General features: G+C 41.5%; 2 protein-coding genes and 1 non-coding gene across 3 annotated transcripts in view; all 3 read left to right on the top strand.

Moving 5' to 3' along the window:
- The first annotated feature begins 5 nt into the window (after positions 1-5).
- rpl24 (ribosomal protein L24) lies at positions 6-8,819 on the top strand. The gene is made up of 6 exons (XM_041210574.1): positions 6-83; positions 211-286; positions 1,735-1,845; positions 3,083-3,219; positions 5,771-5,834; positions 8,691-8,819. The coding sequence occupies exons 1-6, from the start codon at positions 79-81 to the stop codon at positions 8,769-8,771; spliced, it is 474 nt and encodes a 157-aa protein (XP_041066508.1). The 5' UTR covers positions 6-78; the 3' UTR covers positions 8,772-8,819.
- Positions 6,392-6,641, top strand: LOC121291018. The gene has a single exon (XR_005945943.1). It is a non-coding gene; the product is annotated as a small nucleolar RNA SNORA53 (small nucleolar RNA).
- Positions 8,820-16,398: 7,579 nt separating the features above from the next.
- The window catches only part of zbtb11 (zinc finger and BTB domain containing 11), a 47,230-nt gene continuing 44,032 nt past the window's right edge, over positions 16,399-19,596 (top strand). Inside the window, exon 1 of the mRNA XM_041211627.1 lies at positions 16,399-16,897. Coding sequence (XP_041067561.1) covers positions 16,588-16,897 — 310 coding nt within the window. The 5' untranslated portion in view covers positions 16,399-16,587. The remainder of the gene's footprint in view (positions 16,898-19,596) is intronic.

The raw sequence follows: 19,596 nt of genomic DNA, 5'->3' as shown, positions 1-19,596 counted from the left end.
GTATTTCCCCCACCCCCTTTCTACGTAACGGCCTTACCCACAATCCTCCTTTTCCTCCAAGCCATCTTTGCATTCGAAATGAAGTGAGTTTTATCCTGAATTTAATCCCTTTCCATCCGCTGTTCTGGCCATTAAATCGTTCTATCCGCGGTTAAAGTATGACGCTGCTAAGTGAAAAAGGCCTCGATGACTTGTTATTTGTTTTCCTAGGGTCGAGCTGTGCAGTTTTAGTGGGTATAAAATATACCCGGGTCACGGGAAGCGCTATGCCAGAATCGATGGGAAGGTAAGGAAAAGCTTCCAGGGAGAGCCGCCGTATTCCACCGTAAATACGGGTGTTTACACTACATAGGCTAGTGTATGTTATTGTATATATGTGTGTTAATTTGCTAGTTGATTCGCGTGATGTTAAAGTTGCAAGCGATACTTATAACTGCTATCTTAAAGGACCAGGGAGAGAAATCATGGGCCTCAAGTGTTTTTCCTGTTTCCAGCCCCTCCTTACCCTCCCCCTCAATCATGCATGATATTCCCCCCCCTTCAAGATTCACCAATCAATCACAAGAAGATCCTAGTAAAATTGTTGGTATCTGGCTACAAATATTGTCTAATTACATATGTAGCACAGGTTATTAATATTAAAAAAGTAACAAAATAATGCAGTGTTAGTTTGTGCGAACTCTATAGATGATTCCATCATGACTATTAAACAAACCAGTGAATATGAAACAAACAAAAAATGCTGGAAAAACTCAGGCCTAGCGGCATCTATGGAGAGAGAAACAGAGTTAATGTTTTGAGGCCGTATGACCCGTGAGTGAATATGAATTTTGCTTTAACAGCATTATACAACATTGTTAATTTAACAGGAAAATATCCCACTAGTTATTTATAACACTGTGCAAACAATAACATTAATATCAGTGACTGCTTCAGCCCTCATTAACATGTTCTGGAGCAATTTAAAATGCTTGAGACCAAAATTAGAAGAGTGCAGATTGTCTTGCAAGGTTGTAGGGGCCAGACAGTTGAGGGATTTGAATACAAAGATGATGATGATTTTTAAATCTGTTGTTTAACCAGGAGCCAGTTAGTGAGCACAGAGATGATTAGTGTGAGTTAGGACATGGGCAGCAGAGTTTTGGATGATCTTAAGTTCATTGAGTGTAGAATCTCATCTGAAAGATATGAACAGTATTGCCCTGGAATGTTTGGTGTAGATTTTTGTGTTCAAGCCTCTGGAGTGCAGCTTGAAATCATAACCTGCTGATTCAAGAGGCAAGAATTGGATATGTTGAGTCATGACTGACATTTGACCTCTGATCTTTGATGCTAGCTTGGACAATTGGCAACAGCATCCAAGCTAGGAAGAGGAAAATCATCAGAATTGCCAGACATAATTCTCACTGAACTGGGAGAATGGTTTGCTGAATGGTGTAGATATCTGATGAAAGAAGTTTGTTGGTTGTGATTGCAATTTTCACGGTTTTGTGAAGACTGGGCAGCTGGAACTTGTAGAACTGACCCTGGCAAAAGTTGTGGATTTGGAAGGAAGAAAAATTATGATTATAATCATTGAGTCTTCAATACATCTGTATTGTGTAACAGTGCGATGCAGTATAAATGCAATTTAAGATGAAAGTTAGACTTCACTCCATGAACAAGGCCATTGCTGGAACTAGGCTGTACTAGGTAAGATCTGTAATTTGTTGCTAATTTTGTTGTTGTTTACAGGTTTTCCAGTTTCTGAACTCAAAATGTGAGTCCGCCTTCCTCTCCAAGAGAAACCCTCGACAAATCAACTGGACTGTCTTGTACAGGCGCAAGCACAAAAAGGGGCAGTCTGTAAGTAGGAGATATATGTATCTGTCCCTACCTCTGGTTGCCTTGCGAAGTGTCTTAACAAGCAGTCATACTTTGTAATGTACACTTATTCTCCGGTACGGTGAAACTGTTACTTTAAAGCCACAAGAAAATCTCAAGTGAAAAAAGTACCCTTGGGTCATTGGTTTTAGTTCTGTGGTTAGGGAGCTTTGTAAATTGGATTGTGTTCACCAATGTTAGACTTCAAGCTGAAAAGTAAGTCTAGTAGAATTTCTTTTTGCCTTTTAAAAGGAATCTGCTCATGCTGACATATTGTTTTTAGTTAGCTTACATAACTGATTATCTAGTTGCACTTACATCATGATTATAACTATTTAATATTCAGAACTTACTAGACTGTTGTTTAACTCATAAATCACTGACTCTAATGGTGACTTTATTCCAGTGATCCAGCTCATACTCTAGTTGTTTTTGAAATGTATTGGTGTAATGATTTTAATAACCTTAATGGGAAAGTTTGCTGTCTCCTGTTGATCAGTTCAAAACAATTATGAGGTGTAGAAAATGTTTCCTCTGGTCTTCTGTTATTGGGTTATGCTTCATTTTGATTTTAATTGTTATGATGTCAGCTTAATATGAGAGGTTATGAGGAGAAAAGCATTTGAGCCTGAGATTATTTTCATTTCCAGATCTGCATTTTGTTAAAAGTTCTGATGTGAATTGACATGAAAAGGTCTTCCGAAACATTTAAAATAACTTCTGTTTGTTATCCAAGTTTCTCAGACCCATCTGTCCATTCCAAAGACAAAACCAAGTTAATAGCTTTGGATTATACATTTATGTTTCCCCCGCCCTTCTCTGGTATTGTCTTGCTAACTGTTTCCCAATAATGAAGAGAATCGGCACACTTTTGAACTGACACCTTGATGTAGTTTTTAGTTGGTGACGCTGTAACTTTTTAAAGGCTTTTTTCCTCAAATAATGTTCTATTGCATAACTTCATTCCTGAATATATGCATCTTAAAAACCTGTTTTTGGTGGTTACTGGGATTAATTGTAAAACCGACTTAGAATATATTCTAATCTAAATCATGCAGTTACAGAAATACAAGTCGCAAAAAGCATTCTATCAGTGATTTAGGTTACAATCATGTTTAATTAGGACTGAGTTTGCTCGATTTGTAATTTCAAATGAAGCTAAACGCAGCTTGACACAATTGAATCTATTTTTAAAAGTTCGTCCCTTTTTCTCTATCAGGAAGAGATTCAGAAAAAGCGCTCCCGTCGTGCAGTGAAGTTCCAGCGGGCTATTACTGGTGCCTCTCTTGCTGAGATTATGGCTAAGAGGAATCAGAAGCCTGAGGTGCGCAAGGCTCAACGTGAACAGGCAATCAGGTGAGAACTGATTTGAATTTGAGATAGTAACCAAGTAGAGTTTTCTATTATAAAAGGAAAATACTGCGGATGCTGGAAATCTGAAACAAAAACAAAAATAGCTGGAAAAACTCAGCAGGTCTCACAGCATCCTCGGAGATGAACACTGTTAACGTTTTGAGTCCGTATGATTCTTCATTAGAACTAAGGAAAAATAAAAATGAGATGAAATATATGCTGGTTGAGGGGGGTGAAACAGGTAGAGCTGGATAGAGGGCCAGTGATAGGTGGAGGCAAAGAAGAGATTGCCAAACATGTCATAGACAAAAGGACAATGGAGTGTTGAGTGGTGATACTAGCTATAGAATGTGCAAATGGTGACATTGAGTAGAAAGCAGGACAAGCAAGTGACAGCCCTAGTAGGGGTGGGGTAGGGGGAAGAGATCGAAATGGGCTGAAAGGTGGAGATAAAACAATGAATGGAAATACATTTAAAAATAATAGAAATAGGTGGGAAAAGAAAAAAAAATATATATATGTGTGTGTGTGTGTGTGTGTGTGTATATATATATATATATATATATATATATATATATATTTAAAGAAATATAAATTATTGGAAAAGGGGGATCAGAACAGGGGTGGGGGTGGAGGAGAGAGTTCGTGATCTGAAGTTGTTGAACTCAATGTTAAGTCCGGAAGGCTGCAAAGTGCCTAATCGGAAGATGAGGTGCTGTTGCTACAGTTTTCGTTGAGCTTCACTGGAACAATGCAGCAGGCCAAGAACAGACATATGGGAATGAGAGCAGGGTGGTGTGTTGAAATGGCAAGCGACAGGGAGGTCTGGGTCATGCTTGTGGACAGACCAAAGGTGTTCTGCAAAGCGGTCATTCAGTCTGCGTTTGGTCTCTCCAATGTAGAGGAAACCGCATGGGGAGCAGCAAATGCAATAGACTAAATTGAGGGAAGTACAAGTCGCTTGAAAGGAGTGTTTGGGCCCTTCGTGGTAAAGAGGGGGGAAGTAAAGGGGCAGGTGTTGCACCGTCTGCGGTTGCTTAGGAAGGTGCTGTGGGAGGGTTGAGGTGTAGGGGGTGATGGAGGAGTGGACCAGGGTGTCCCGGAGGAAACAGTCCCTACGGAATTCCGATGGGGGGAATGAGGGAAGATGTGTTTGGTGGTGGCATCATGCTGGAAATGGTGGAGGATGATCCTTTGAATGCGGAGGCTGGTGAGGTGATAAGTGACGACAAGGGGGACCCTAACATGGTTCTGGGAGGGAGAGGAAGGTGTAAGGGCGGATGCGTGGGAGATGGGCCGAACACGGTCAAGGGCCCTGTCAACCACCATGGGTGGAAGACCTCGGTTAAGGAAGAAAGAAGACCTGTCAGAGGAACTGTTTTGGAAATTGGTATAGTTGGAATGTTTGCGACGGAGGCGAAGGAACTGAGAGAATGGGATGGACTCCATACAGGAAGCGGGGTGTGAGAAGCTGTAGTCAAGGTAGCTGTGGGAGTTGGTAGGCTTGTAATAAATATTGGTGGACAGTCTATCACCAGGAATTGAGACAGAGAGGTCAAGGAAGGGAAGTGTCAGTGATGGACATGAAAATGGAGGGGTGGAAATTGGAAGCAAAATTAATAAAATTTCCAGGTCCAGACGTGAGGATGAAGCGGCACCGAATCAGTCATCAATGTACCGGAAAAAGAGTTGTGGGAGGGGCTGGAGTAGGACTGGAACAAGGAATGTTCCTCATACCCCATAAAGAGACAGGCATAACTGGGGCCCATGTGGGTACCCATGGCCGCACCTTTTATTTGAAGGAAGTGAGAGAACAAGTTCAGCCAGACGGAGGAGAGTGGTGGTGGTGGTGGATGGGGGATTGTTCAGGCCTCTGTTTGAGGAATAAGCGGAAAGCCCTAAGACCATCCTGGTGGGGGATGGAGGTGTAGAGGGATTGGACGTCCATGGTGAAGAGGAGGCAGTTGGGGCCAAGGAACTGGAAATTGTTGATATGATGTAGGGCACCAGAGGAATCGCAGATGTAGGTGGGAAGAGACTGGACTAGGGGAGAGAGAATGGAGTCGAGATGGCAAGAAATGAGTTCCATAGGGCAAGAACAGGCTGACACGATTGGTCTGTCGGGACTGTCCTGTTTGTGGATTTTGGGTAGGAGGTAGAAGCGGGCCGTCCAAGGTTGGAAGCTGTGGAGGGAAGATCTCCAGAGGAGATGAGGTCAGTGACAGTCCTGGAAACAATGGCTTGATGTTCAGTGGTAGGGTCATGGTCCAGGGGGAGGTAGGAGGAAGTGTCTGCAAGTTGACGCTCAGCCTCTGTGAGGTAGTTTTCTATTGTAAGCTTTTTGGTTGCTTGCACTATAGTATAAATAATTTGCAACATTTTGACTGGCCTAGGTATGTGTATTTTTCTTAAATTTGGCAAGTTATATACAGTTTGTTCAGCTTCAAAGTATTGTAATGTTCGATGTTTTTGTACATTATATTTTGTGAGAATCAGAATTCTTCCAGTACTAATAGTGAGGAGAAAAGTTGCTTAACTCTCTTCTGGTCTGCAGGGCTGCCAAGGAGGCTAAGAAGGCCAAAGCTGCAACAAAGAAAGTCAGCGCAGCTACAGCTAAGGTAGTGAAACAGATGCAACTCTTTGAATTAATGTTCTGATTATTGGAACTTCATTCTTTTTAGATAAAGACTTAACTGCAATAAATATGAACTATCTAAATTGTCATGTTTGTAAACCTTTAGTTTAAGTATTAGGTTGTATAAGATTAATATCTTGGCCATTCCTCTAAGACAAACCGGCTTTAAACTCATGGATATAATAAAGATAAAGGAAAGCAGGAGACAAGCTGACATTTATATCTTATGTTACTGCAGTTAAGAACCAGTATTACTACTTGGGCCTCTTGGATGTACCTTAACTTACGATCTTCATATTGTGGCAATTAGAACATGACCTCGATAGCTATGTGACATTTTCTACAATAGAAGACAGGATGTTTAGTGTAGAAATTGATCATTATAAAAATTAAACCCGCAGTACAATGAAAAGAGTACAATGCAAATACAAAATGTTTAAAGCTTCTTATAGATGTTAGTGATTATGCCTAAATTATTTGAGTTTGTAAATTTGAATGCTAGTAGTTGGAGACTTGTTTAAGGACAGTTTTTGAAGAAAACACATGCTCCTTAGATCCACCTTTGGGATGTATCTGTTCTGCTTTGCTGGTAGATCTCTGCACCCTGGTGTTGGGTTCTCCAGTGGGCTGGCAGGTGACATTCATCAACTTGTTGTTGTACAGTCGAAGGTGCTTGAGTCATTGGCATGTTAAAGTAATATACCTGCATGGTAGCCCCTCAGTTCTGATGTGAACAACCTGTTACTCCAGGCTGTTGCTGCCATCAGGACTTTGCTGCTGTGTGGACACGTTTATCAAAATCCATCTGGTTTAAATATTACAATGAAGTGTTCTTTGGTATTCTGATGTGTGCTATGGCTGTAAGATAAAATTACTGCATGTGGCATAAGCGGAGTGTTTCAATTAAAATTTAGCTGCTTTCAAATTAGCTGGGCAGAAAGCCTATTGCATGACATTGGAAGAAATCAAAATCTACAGATATTTAGGATAGAAATGGGGAAGATAAATAATCATTCAATCTGAGCAGTGCCAGAAGACTGTTGGTCAGCTGATGTTCAGTCTCCCTCTTTATATACAAATTACAAGTCCAGAGAACTAGAGCCAAATGAGCTTATTGGTGATGATAGAAAAGCTGCTGAAGGGTGTAATAGGAAACTGAAAATAAAAGTAGTCAGCACTGATTCCAAAAGGGTAGGTCAAACGTGATTTAACCTTTTTCTTTGAAGAAGTAACAGGCAGGTAAGGGTAATGCAGTAGACATTATATTTGAATTTCCAAAAAGTTTTTGATACAATGTTGGATATTAGACTATGACTAGGCTATGATATGGAGTAACTCACTTCCCCAAAGCCTGTCCACCATCTACAAGGAGCAAGTTTGGACTGTGATGGAATACTCTCCATTTGCCTGGATGAGTGCAGCTCCAACGATACTCAAGCTCAACACCATCCAGGACAAAGCAGCCTGCTTGATTAGCACTCTATCCACTGCTTTAATTGTTACTGTGCACCGGCGGTAGAGGGAGTTGAATGCCATCTACAAAATGCACTGCAGCAACTCTCCAAGTCGCCTTCCAAACCCACGACCTCCACCACCGAGAAGGACAAAAGAGGCAAATGCATGGGAACACAAGTTCCCCTCCAAACTATGCACCATCCTGACTTTAGAACTGTATCGCCATTCTTTCACTCTCGTTGGGGCAAAATCCTGAAATTCTATCCCTGACAGCACTGTGAGTGTTCATGCGATGCACAGATTGCAGCAATTCAAAAAGGCGGCTCACTACTGCCTCAAGGGCAATTGGGGATAGGCAACAAATGCTAGCAATACTAGTGAATGAATAAAAATAGTGGGAAAATGAATAGCAAGCTGTCTAATAATAATAGAAACCAATTATTTGGGGTTAAAGGTAGCTCATTGACAAATGGTAGGAACTGGTGTTCTACAAGGATAGATGCTGGGATCACAGTTCACTGCATAAATTTGGCGTCTGGAATCTGAAGTATACTTGCAAAGTTGCACCTGACTCCAAATTAGGGGGTGTCTAAATACAGAGGAGGATTAAGGCAAAAAAATATAGGAAGATATTAATATACTGGGCAGTATGTTCATATAATTGGCAAATGAACTTAGAGGTAAAATAGGGTATTTTGGTTCTTAAAATGTGTCTAAATGGGGAGATCTGGGGATACAGATAGAAAAATCGCAATATAGGTTACAAATAAGATATAAATCAGCACTGGGGATCATTTCTAAAGGGGTACAATTGAAAAGCAGAGAAGTTAGGTTAAACTTATATAGACCTTAGTTAAATCAACTGGAGTACTACGAATGGTTCTGATCTGTTAAAAAGGATATGGAGGCACTGGTGAAGGTACAAAAAAGATATACTAGAATGATGCCAGAACCCACAGGATATATCCACCTGGAAAGATTGAACATTTTTTTTCTTATAGAAAAGACTGAAGGATGACATGATGGAGATCCTTAAGATTATGAAAGGTTTTGCTAGGGTAGACAAATGATATCTTTTCACCTGTGGGTGAGGCCAGAACTAGGAGCCATAAATATAAGATAGTCAATAATATTTCCAACAATAAATTCACAAGACATTTTACCCATAGAGTAGTGTGAAACACTGCCATAAGTTGTGGTGGGGCAAATAGCATAGATGCAATTAAGAGGAAGCTAAATAAGCACGAGGGGGAAAGAAATAGAGGAATATGTTGATGGGGTCAGCTGAAGGTTGGGAGGTTTCTGTGCTGTAAATGCATTGTAATTTTGGTGTACTTTTCCACAACTCTTTAAAGATAATCACTTAATGTTTTTGTATTTCCAGGCTACTCAGAAAGCAGCACCCAAACAGAAGTTTGCCAAGCCAATGAAGTCTCAGGCTCCACGCGTTGGTGGAAAACGCTAAATATAAAAATCAATTGTTTATGTAAAATAAAACCTGAGTAAATTGTGATTTTTATATCTTGTCATTTCATCCAGAAGTTAACTTGACTACATTATAGGAACTGTGTGAATATCCTCGTCGAGGCTCACTGCATTGGAATTGTATTACAGCAGCCCTATATAGCTTTTTTTAGCCCTCTCTAACCTATACACTAGTATAATGCTGGGTATTAACTTGGGATCAGAATAAGAATTTTGCTAATTCTGTATAGCTCAGCTAGGTACTGGCATCCTACTAGATGCTGAGAAATTGTTTCTGCTGATTGGGGAATTTAAGACACGGGCCAACCATTTAGGACTGAGTTAATTAGGTAGCTAGTTCAAATTGGTTTCCGTAGCCACCAGTGCCTATCTCAGCTCTAGAATTTCAGCTAGTATAAATGCTGAGTGCACGGAGTGAGTAAGCATGAAGTTAGCAGCTTGTGACTGAGCGAAGCTTGGGAATTTGATAAATGAGGAAAGTAGTGCTATTCTGAACTTTTACAAAAAGGGTGGTCCAAGAGAAGGAGCTGGGGACTAGAAGTGGGACATGAGAGCTGAATTTTGGAAGCATTAATTAGCTGACCAGGTAGGTGAATGGTTGAAGATTTTTTTTCCTCAAAACTGAATTAGTAGTTTAAACTGTCACTGGGGCGATACAAGTATTGTACTAAATTTATGGCATAATTAAACCACTTGCTATAAGTAGATTGTGTAATATTTCTAAGCCTAATCTGTTAAATAAAACACAGTAAATATAGTAGGGCAGGTGATGTGTAGCAGCTGTAGCACGTGGGAGTTGCTGGATACCTGTGATCCACAACAGCCACATCTGTAGCTTAAGGAACTTTTGGCTCAGAGTTGACAAGCTGGAGTCTGAGCTCTGTACACTGCAGGAGGGGTGAAGTTACCTGGACACCTGTTTCCAGGAGGCAGTCATGTCCCTTTGTTTAATTACTTCGAATTTGGTCCATGGTCAGGTACAGGAGCATCTGAGGCAACTTTGGGGTGCTAGAAGGTAGCACTATGAAGGGCTTTGGCCCTTGCCATTGTTCAACAAGTTTGAAGTTCTTGCGTTGGGGCTGTATAGTTAGGGACGGAGATAGATATGGTTCTCTGCAGCAGAGAGAATCTGAAGGCTGTATTGCCTGTTTGATGCCAGGATGTCCTCAGGGCTGGAGGAGAACTTGAAGTGGGAGGGTAAGGATCCAATTCTCATGGTCTGTGTGGGTACCAATGACAGGCAGGACTAAGAAAGACGTTCTGCTGAGGGAATATCAGTTGAGGGCTAATTTTAAAAAGAACAACAAAGGTAATCTTAATTATTACCTGAGCCATGAGCATATTGGCATCAGGTACCTCAGTACTTTTACATTATTCATCATCCTGGGTTCCAGAAGTACTTATATGTTTGTCATTTGGAATAAAATAAGGCTGTATATACTGATCCCACTGCCAGAGTGATCAAGTGACTTCTCTATCATGCTTGTACAACCCCTTCAACCCTCCTCAAAGAAAACCCACCCTTGACCTTGCAAACTAAAGCCCCATCTCCAACCTTGCTTTCATCTCTAAAGTCCTTAAACATTGCCTCTCAAATGCATGTTCATCTTTCCTGCAGCTTTGAATCCCCTTTAAACATGTTTCAGACCCTACTACAGCACTGGAATATCCTTTCATCAAAGTCACATGACATCTTGTAGCAAGAGAAGAAAATCTCGTTAGCACAAAGGAAGATGGTTGTTGGCACCCAATCATCTCAGTTCCAGAACCTCAGGGCAATGTCCTCAGTCCAACCACCTTCAGCTCTTTCAAAAATGACTTCCCCTCCACTAGAAGTGGGAATTCACTGATGAATGCACTGTAATTCAGTGTTAAATGAAGCAGGTAATTAAGTTCAGGTAAGTATTGTTTGTGCCACGCAAGTACCAGGCAATGAGCATGTCTAACAAGAGAGTCTAATCAGCTCCCCTTGGCAATGACATCACTTATCAAATCACTCCCTCCACCATCTGAACTCAGTGGCTGTAGTGTGTACTATCTACACAATGCAGTGCTGCAACTTGTTATGGTTTCTTCAATGGCACCTGCCAAACACCTCTACAACCAGAAGGAAAAAGGCAGCAAATTAATGGAACACAAGCTCCAAGTCTCACACAATGCCACCTTGAAAATGTATATCCCTTATTGCTGAGTCAAAATCCTGGAGCTCCCTCCTAATCCAAGCTACCTAGCATAGTGCAAGCATAAGAAAAAATCAGGAGCAGTAGACCATACAGCCCCAGAAGCCTGCTCCGCTCCACCATCATTTCACAGCTGATCCTTGACCTCAACTCCTTTCCTGCCTGAACCCCATATCTCTTTCTCAAAGTCAAAAATCCATCTCTGAATATATACTAACTATCTACAGCCCTCTAGGAAAGAGAATTTCAGAGATTCACAAACCTCAATGAAGAAATTTCTCCTTGTCTCAGTCCTAAATGTCTAACCCCTTATCCTGCGACTATGTTCCTTAATCTAGACTTAATCTTTTCTGTTCTTATTTCAGATTTACAACATCTGCAACGTTTTGTGTTTATTTCTCAGAAACTTGTGTTTCAAATGAGATTGCTTCTCATTCTACTAGACTTCATGGGACAATGCTCCCATCTTACGATGTTGACAAAGCCAAGTAATGTACAGAGGCAAACTGTACATAGTACTCCATTTGTCCTCTCACCAAAGTTCTGTACAATTGCAGCAAGGTTTTCTTACTCTTGTACTCCAAACCCCTTGTAATAAAGGCCAAAATAGAATTTTCCTTCCTAAATGTTTGCTGTACCTGATTATTTGTGATTCATGTACAAGGAACCCCAAAGCCGTCTGAACACCAACATTTAATAGTTTCTCAGAATAGGCAGACAAGTGGTAGATAGAATTTAATACAGAGAGGTGTGATACATTTTGGCAAAAGGGATAGGGAAAGGCAATATAGACTTACTGGCACAATTCTAAAGTGTGCAGGAAAAAAGGTGGAGATGAAACAATGAATGGAAATTGAAATAAATTTTTTAAATGATGAAAATAAGTGGAAAAAAATGAATTTGGAAAAATGGGGGTGGGTTTATTTTTATACCCAGCTTATAGCCTATTTTCAATATTTCTTCCCATCACTGTCCGTCCCACCACCACACCCCCCTTCCCTCCCCCAGCTAAACCATCTGTCACTCTTCCAAAGTGCTTACCCTGGTCTGGCCATTATCACATTTTGCTCTCTTAATGTCACCATTAGCACCTCGTTTAGCCAGTACCACCACTATTAACAACTCTTTGATCTTTTATTTTTGACATCTTTTGCCATCACCTATTGTTGGCTTTCTATCCAGCTTCACCAGTTCCATCCCCCTTGATCAGTATATATTTCACCACATCTTTAGATCTGAAGAGTCATACGGACTCGAAACTTATCTCTGTCTCTCCACAGATGCTGTCAGACCTGCTGAATTTTTCAAGCATTTTTTCATTTCAGATTTCCAACATCCGCAGTATTTTACCTTTATTTATCCTTATTTTTATATTCAATTCCTCTCATAATAAAGGACTATTCCATTAGCCTTCTTAATTACTTCCGTACCTGCGTACTAACTTTTTGTGACTCGTGCTAGAACACCTATATCCCGCTTCACCTCGGAATTCTGCAGTCATTCTCCATTTAAATAATACTCTGCTCTTTTATTCTTCCTGTCAAAGTTAACAACTTAACATTTTCCTACATTACACTCCATCTGCCAGATTTTTGCCCACTAACTCAACCTATCTATATCCATCTCTAACATCCTTATGTCCTCTTTACGACATAATTTTCTACCTATCTTTGTGTCACTTGTAAATTTAGCTACCATGTCTTACCAGCCAATCTTCTATCCGTGCTAATATGATATCCCTACACCATGAGTTTTTAGTTTCCGCAATACCTTTGATATGGCAAATGCCTTCTGGAAATCCAAGGACAGTACATCTACAGGCTCCCCTTTATCCACAGTGCATGTTATTCCTTCAAAGAACTCCAATAAATTGGTTAAACGTGATTTGCCTTCAAAAAAACTATGCTGACTCTTCTCGATTACCTTGAACTCTTCTAAGTTCCCAGCTATAACTTCTTTATTGATCAATTCTAACACCTTTCCCATGACAGAAATCAAGCTAACCGGCCTGGAGTTTCCTGCTTACTTTCTGTCTGCCTCCCTCCCTTCTTGAATAGATGGGTTATATTTTGCTACTTTCCAATCTGATGGAAACTTTCCAGAATCTAGTGAATTTTGGAAAATTAACACCAATGCATCTACTGCCTCATTAGCCAGCTCTTTTAAGACCCTAGGAAGAAGTTCATCAGGACCTAGAGACTTGTCAGTCCACCACTGTTTCCTCAGTACCGCTTCCCTATTGATAATAATTTCACCAAGTTCCTTTCTCCCTTCCACCTCTTGATTTGCAGCTATTACTGGAATTTTTTTTGTATCTTCTATAGTGAAGACATAAGGAAAATACTTATTCATTTCATCTGCATTTTCCTTATAATCCACTATTAACTCCCCACTGTCACTCTCCAAAGGACCAACACTCACTCACTCTTTTACTTTTTAAGTACCTGTAGAAAGTCTTGCTATCCGTTTCTACATTTCTGGCTAGCTTCCTCTCATACTCGTAATTTCTTTCTCCTGATTAACCTTTTAGTCATTCTCTGCATTCTTTATATTCTGAACAATCATCTGACCTGCCACATCTTTGTGCAGTTATATGCTTTTTCCTTAATGCTTTCCTTAACTTTTTAATTAACCACAGATGGTGGGTCCTCCCCTTACAATTTTTCTTTGTAGTAGGAATATACTTATTCTGAAATACCTCCCTAAATGTCTGCCATTTTATTACAAGCTTCTCTTATTTCCTGATTAATATTCTATCCAACCGCACAGCTATTGTTGGAGAGCCTGTAAGCTAACCCCATAGCATTTTCTGCCCCTTGTTATTTCTTATCCATACCTATAATATTACTTCCTGCTCTTCTGAGCCAATATCCTTCCTCACTGCTGTCCTTATGGCATCCTTTATTATCAGGGTTCCCACCCCTGCTTTTCCATTTTGTCCATCCTTTAAAAATATCAGGTATCTTGGAATATTTATTTCCCAACCATAGTCACTAAATAACCATGTCTCTGCACTGGCTATTATGGTGCTTTTTTGGTGTGACCCCATTTTAGTCCCTCAGACTTAGTGACCCCGGGGGTTAGCTTCAGCTCCTAGAACAAACGTGTGTGGGGAGTTCAACCTGGTGAGAATTATTAAAACTACAGGATTCTTAAGAAAGAACAAGCCATCTACCTTTTTACAGGCTTTTTTCAGCAGCAATCAGGTCTGAGAGATCTGCCTGTTAGGCCAAGCCCAGCAATAGGAAAAACGCAAGGATTTAAAGGGACCTCACAGCCCAGTCTGAGCTCCACAGCGGCTACTGCTGGTTCAGAACTAGCAACCCCACTGAGGGATCACGACCCACAGGTTGGGAATCCCAGGACTATTAGATCAAATCCATTTATCCCTATTTGTGCCATTTAATTCATCTATCTTGTTACGAATGCTTCATTTATTCAAATAAGATGCCTTTCATTCCAGGGAAAAATTATAAAATTACTTTATTCATTGAAGCACCATTGAACATTTTGTCCCTTCCTGTCACACTCTGCGTATCTTCAACCAAATTGCTACACTATTCTATTGCTTTACTCCTCTCTCTAGAAAACCTCACCTGAAACCTCCCCTCCCCACCCTTTTAAGTTTGAAACCTTGTCTATTGTCCTAGTTAATCAATTCATTGGGACACTGATCCTAGCCCAGTTTAAATAGAAACTGTTCCAAAGGAAGTTCCCTCCTTCCATAGTACCAGCGCCCCATGAATTAACACCCCTATCTCCCACACCATTCTGTGCCACACATTCAACTCTAATCTATTTAACCCTATGCCAATTTGCACATTGGCTCACCACCGCTTTAAGGGCAAACAGGCATAGGCAACAAATGTTGGACTTGCCAGCAATGCCCACAACCTGTGAATGAATAAAAAGAACTGTGATGTCTTTTATTTTCACTCCTGCACTATTACCTCTGGTGTACCCCAGAAAATAGATCCTTGGTAGCCTCCTACTTCTCATCTACATATTGCCTCTTAGCAATATCATCTAAAAGCACAATGTCAGATTCCCCATAAATGTTGACTACTAGCAGCTCTGCCTCACCATTACTGCATCATTTTCATGGTGCTTGCCCAATTAAATCTTGAGAAGACTGAAACCATTGACTTCGGTTCCTACCACTAACTTCATTCCCTATCCATTAGTTCTAGCCCCCTCCCTGGCCATTGTCTTAGCCTGAACCAGACTCTTTTGCAACCATGGCATCCTTCCTGAGTTTGAACCAAGCTTCCAAACCCATATACTCCATCACCCAGACTGCCTATTTCCACTTCAGTAATAAATCCAGCTGCTGCTGAAACCCTAAGCCATGCTTCTGTTACTTCCAGACTTGACTATTCCAATGCTCTCCTTGCAGGGCTCATTATCCGCCATCTGTAATCTTCTGCTCATTTAAAGATATGTTGCCCCTGTCCTGATTTGCACCAAGTTCTGCTCACCCATCATCCCTACACTTAAGATCTATACTGGTTCCCAGTCCACGAAAACATCAAATTTAAAATACTCAACCATGTGGTCAACTTCCTCCACGGCCTTGCCATTCCCTATGTCTGTAACTTCCTTGAACCACGCATCCCTCCGAGCACTCTGCATTCCTAGAATTTTCGACTCTTTGTATATACCCAATTTCCTTTACCCTCCTAATTCGGGAATTCCCTCCCGAAACCCCTCCACCTCTCTGTTCTCCTTTAATATTCTTCTCCTTAGATCTACCTCTTCGACCATCTGCCCTAGTACCTCTGATGTGACTTGGTGTCAAATTTTGTTCGATAACTCTCCTGTGAAGGGCCTTGGGGTGTTTTGCAATATGAAAGGGGCTATATAAATGCAAATTATTGTTCTGATGAAAGACCATAATCCTTAAAACGTAAATATACTTTTCTCCCCACAGACACTGCCTGATCTGCTATGTGTTTCCAGCATTTTCTGGCAGGAGGCTATTTGGTCCCATATGGAATCTGCACTGGCCCCTTCGAAGAGCAATGCATTAAGTCCCACTCCCCTGCTCTTTCCATATATCCCTGCAATTCCTTGTTTCTCCTTCACGTAATTATCCAATCATTTTTAAAGGCTGCAATACACTCTTGTTTCCAGTTTTCCCCCACACACCTATCGAGGGATAACGGAGGAGGCTCTTCCTAGGGCAAAATTCCCTCTCCAAGAGTTACAGGCATTGCAGCATATCCACAACCACCTGACATCCAACCCACTGGGTAAAGGTAATTGTGCCTCTGGGGGAACTTTTATCTCTGAAATGACTGGAGCAGATAATCACTTTTTCAAGAGTAGTCACTGGGAGACAAAAGAATTGCATCCGGTTCGGGAGAGGAAGGGGGGGGGTGGGTGGGGGGGTCAGGGCCAGCTGATGTCATCTCCGGTTGTGCAGCAGCCATTTTGTCAATCCGAGGAAACCTTTCCCGCTCCCTCCGTCCGAAACCGACCCACTTACAATAATAAATAAATAAAATCAATAGTGGCAAGAACTTTTTACCAAAAATCCTTCTGTTATTTTTTTAAATTTTAGTCTCTCAACCATCCCAGCGAGGCCCCGGCTGCAGCCACAGCGGGGGCTGTGACATGTCGAGCGAGGAGAGTTACAAAGCCATCATTCGCTACCTGACCAACGAGAAGGAACCTTATGCGCCGGGGACCGAAGGTAACGTCAAGAGGAAGATCCGCAAGGCCGCCGCCTGCTACGTGGTGCGGCGCGGAACCCTGTACTACCAGAAGAAGCGCAAGGACCGCGACGAGTTCGACGAGCTGGAGGTGGTGCTGGAGGCCAAGACCCGCCGGGAGCTGATCGCCTCCTTCCACCAGAGCGCCGAGGGTTTCCACTTCACCCGGGAGCAGACCTGGAGGAACATCTCTCAGAGCTACTGGTGGAGAGGTGAGGAGGGAGAGAGGGTGGTGGGGGGGGGGTGGCGTGAGGCCGGCACTGCGCACATACATTCCCTAAGCGGGGGGCAGTGGGGAAGCTGCAGCCAGGACACTAGGGGCGGGGAGAGCAGGAAGAGGACATACACATTAATCATCTGGCAGGCCGGCTCATTTAATTTGAAAGCCCGGCCACTGTCCCCCCTCAGTCACAGCCGTTAACGGGCAATAAAGCTCCAAAAAATCAAACGAACCTTTTGTTTTGCCCAACGTCTTTCATCAGGATCGGACATTTATATATAAATTGTAAGTTATCACTTTGCATGGTACTGAAATGTACAGCCGGCATTTTCATTCTGTAGCACTCTCTCACCCATTGTGCTTTTTTTTTTACAAAACTGCATCCGTTTAGTTTACGTGGAACTTGCTTTTAATAAATTAGAACCAGTCTTGTATATTGCTAGTTTATATAATTAGATGACAATTTTCATTCATTTCAATTTAACTTGTTTTAATGTAGCTTTTTATTAAATACCCCCTTTTAAATATGATTATGTTCAACCTAGATCTTTTATTTTGCTCTGTTTCTATTGTTGCCTTAATATTGATTAATTCTGGAAAATGCTTATTAGCCTGCTTGGAACAAGGATTGCTAGATGAAAACAGTACAAGATCCACCGAGGTAGTCTGCTATCCTCCCAGTACTCTCACGATATACTAGTAATTCAGTTATTGACTATTCCAGGATTGTTCTAGAACACAATGGTAATCTCCAGATTCTTTTTTCTACTTTAAACCATCATCTTAAATCCTCTTCCTAAACTCCACTCCCCTGTTTCCACCACCCTCACCTTCGACAACCTTGCACTGCAGCAATTTGCCAAGCTTCCTTAGACAGCACCTTCCAACCCACCATCTAGCAGGACAAGAGCAGCAGACACATGGGAACACCACCATCTGGAAGTTCCCCTCCAAGCCACTCAGCATCCTGACTTGGAAGTGTATTGCTGTTTCTTTACTGTCACTGGATCAAAATCCTGGACCTCCTTCCCTAACGCCACATAGACTGCAGAAGTTCAAGAAGGCAGCTCACCATCAGCTTCTCAAGGGCAATTAGGGATGGCCAACAAATGTTGGCCTAGCCAGTGACACCGCATTACATGAATGAATTTTAAAATTGATTACCAAATCAATAAAAAAAAACAACTAACTGCATGACTGGAAACAGTGAATAATGCTGAATGGTTTTTCAGACTGGAGGAAGTTAGTTGTGGATCATTGCTTTTCTTGATCTATATTGATGACCTAGACTTGGGTCTGCAGGGCACAATTTCAAAATTTGGGGATGACACAAAACTTCAAAGTATTATGAACCGTGAGGAGGTTCGTGATGTCCAGGCTGGTAGAATGGGTGCATGCATGGCATGGAAATTTAATACAGAGAAGCATGAAGTGATAGATTTTTGTAGAAAGAATGAGGAAAGGCAATATAAAATAATACATTTCTAAAGGGGATGTAAGAGCAGAGGGACCTGAGGGTATTTGTGCACAAATCATTGAAGGTGTCAGGGCAGGTTCATCAGGCATACAGGATCCTGGGCTTTATAAATAGGGGTATAAAAGTACAAAAACAAGGAAGTTATGATGAACCTTTATGAAATACTGGTTCAGCCTCAACTGGAATACTGTGTCTAATTCTGGGCACCCCACTTTAGAAGAATGTGAAGGCATTAGAGAGACTGCAGAAAAGATTTATGAGAATAGTTCCAGGGATGACGAACTTCAATTATGTGGATAGATTGGTGAAACTGGGGCTTCGAGAAGGGAAGCTTGAGAGGAGATTTGATTGGCATGTCTGAAAGAGTAAATAGGGAAAAATTGTTCCCATTGGCAGAAGGGTTGAGATAAGGTAAATGGCAAAAGAACCAGAGGCAACATAAGGAAAAGATTTTTTACCCAGCAAGTGGTTCGGATCTGGAATTCACTGCCTGAGAGTGTGGTGGAGGCAAATTCACTCATGGTTTTCAAAAGAGAATTGGATAATTATCTGAAGAGAAAAAGTTTGCAGGACTACGGGGAAAGGCCAGGAAATGAAACTAGCTGAGTTGCTTTTGCAACTCCACCTTCTATGGAGAAGCCACAGCCGCCTCCTGTGTTGTAGCCATTCTATAATTCTATAACAAATGTGAGGAGCTCATCACTTTCTTTGAATGGTCTCAATCTTAGTGACAATCAGTTGCCTCTCAGGTCCCGAACTTGCATAGTTCTCTATTTTCTCTCATGCTCTCTTCAAGCTTATCTTGTTCATGCGTGCCACCTCCTGCTTCCTCAACCCTATTCTAAATGATCTGCTGACAACCCAATTTCCAACATTGGTTCACTTGCTAGCTGATATTGTTACTAGCGCTCTCTCTCTCTGTCCAGATATTATTTCCCATCCCTTCAAATCTGTGTTCATCACCCATCTTCTCACAAAAAACCCTTGAACTCTTCCATCCTTGCAAAAACAATCACATCTCCAAACTCCATTTCCCCTCCAAAGACTTTAAACATGTTGTCACCTTCTAAACCCGTGCTCATCTTTCTCAAAACTCCACGTTTGAAACCCTCCAACCAGGTTTCCGTCCCTGCCACAGTGCCAAAACTGCCCTTATCAAAGTCGTTGATAACATCCCATGTAACTGTGACAAAAGCAAACTATCCCTCCTCTTC

This window comes from Carcharodon carcharias, chromosome 18, assembly GCF_017639515.1.
Source record: "Carcharodon carcharias isolate sCarCar2 chromosome 18, sCarCar2.pri, whole genome shotgun sequence".
In the NCBI taxonomy this organism is placed as follows: domain Eukaryota; kingdom Metazoa; phylum Chordata; class Chondrichthyes; order Lamniformes; family Lamnidae; genus Carcharodon; species Carcharodon carcharias.
Note: the sequence above shows the minus strand (reverse complement) of the source record. Positions and strands in the feature narration are given on the sequence as shown.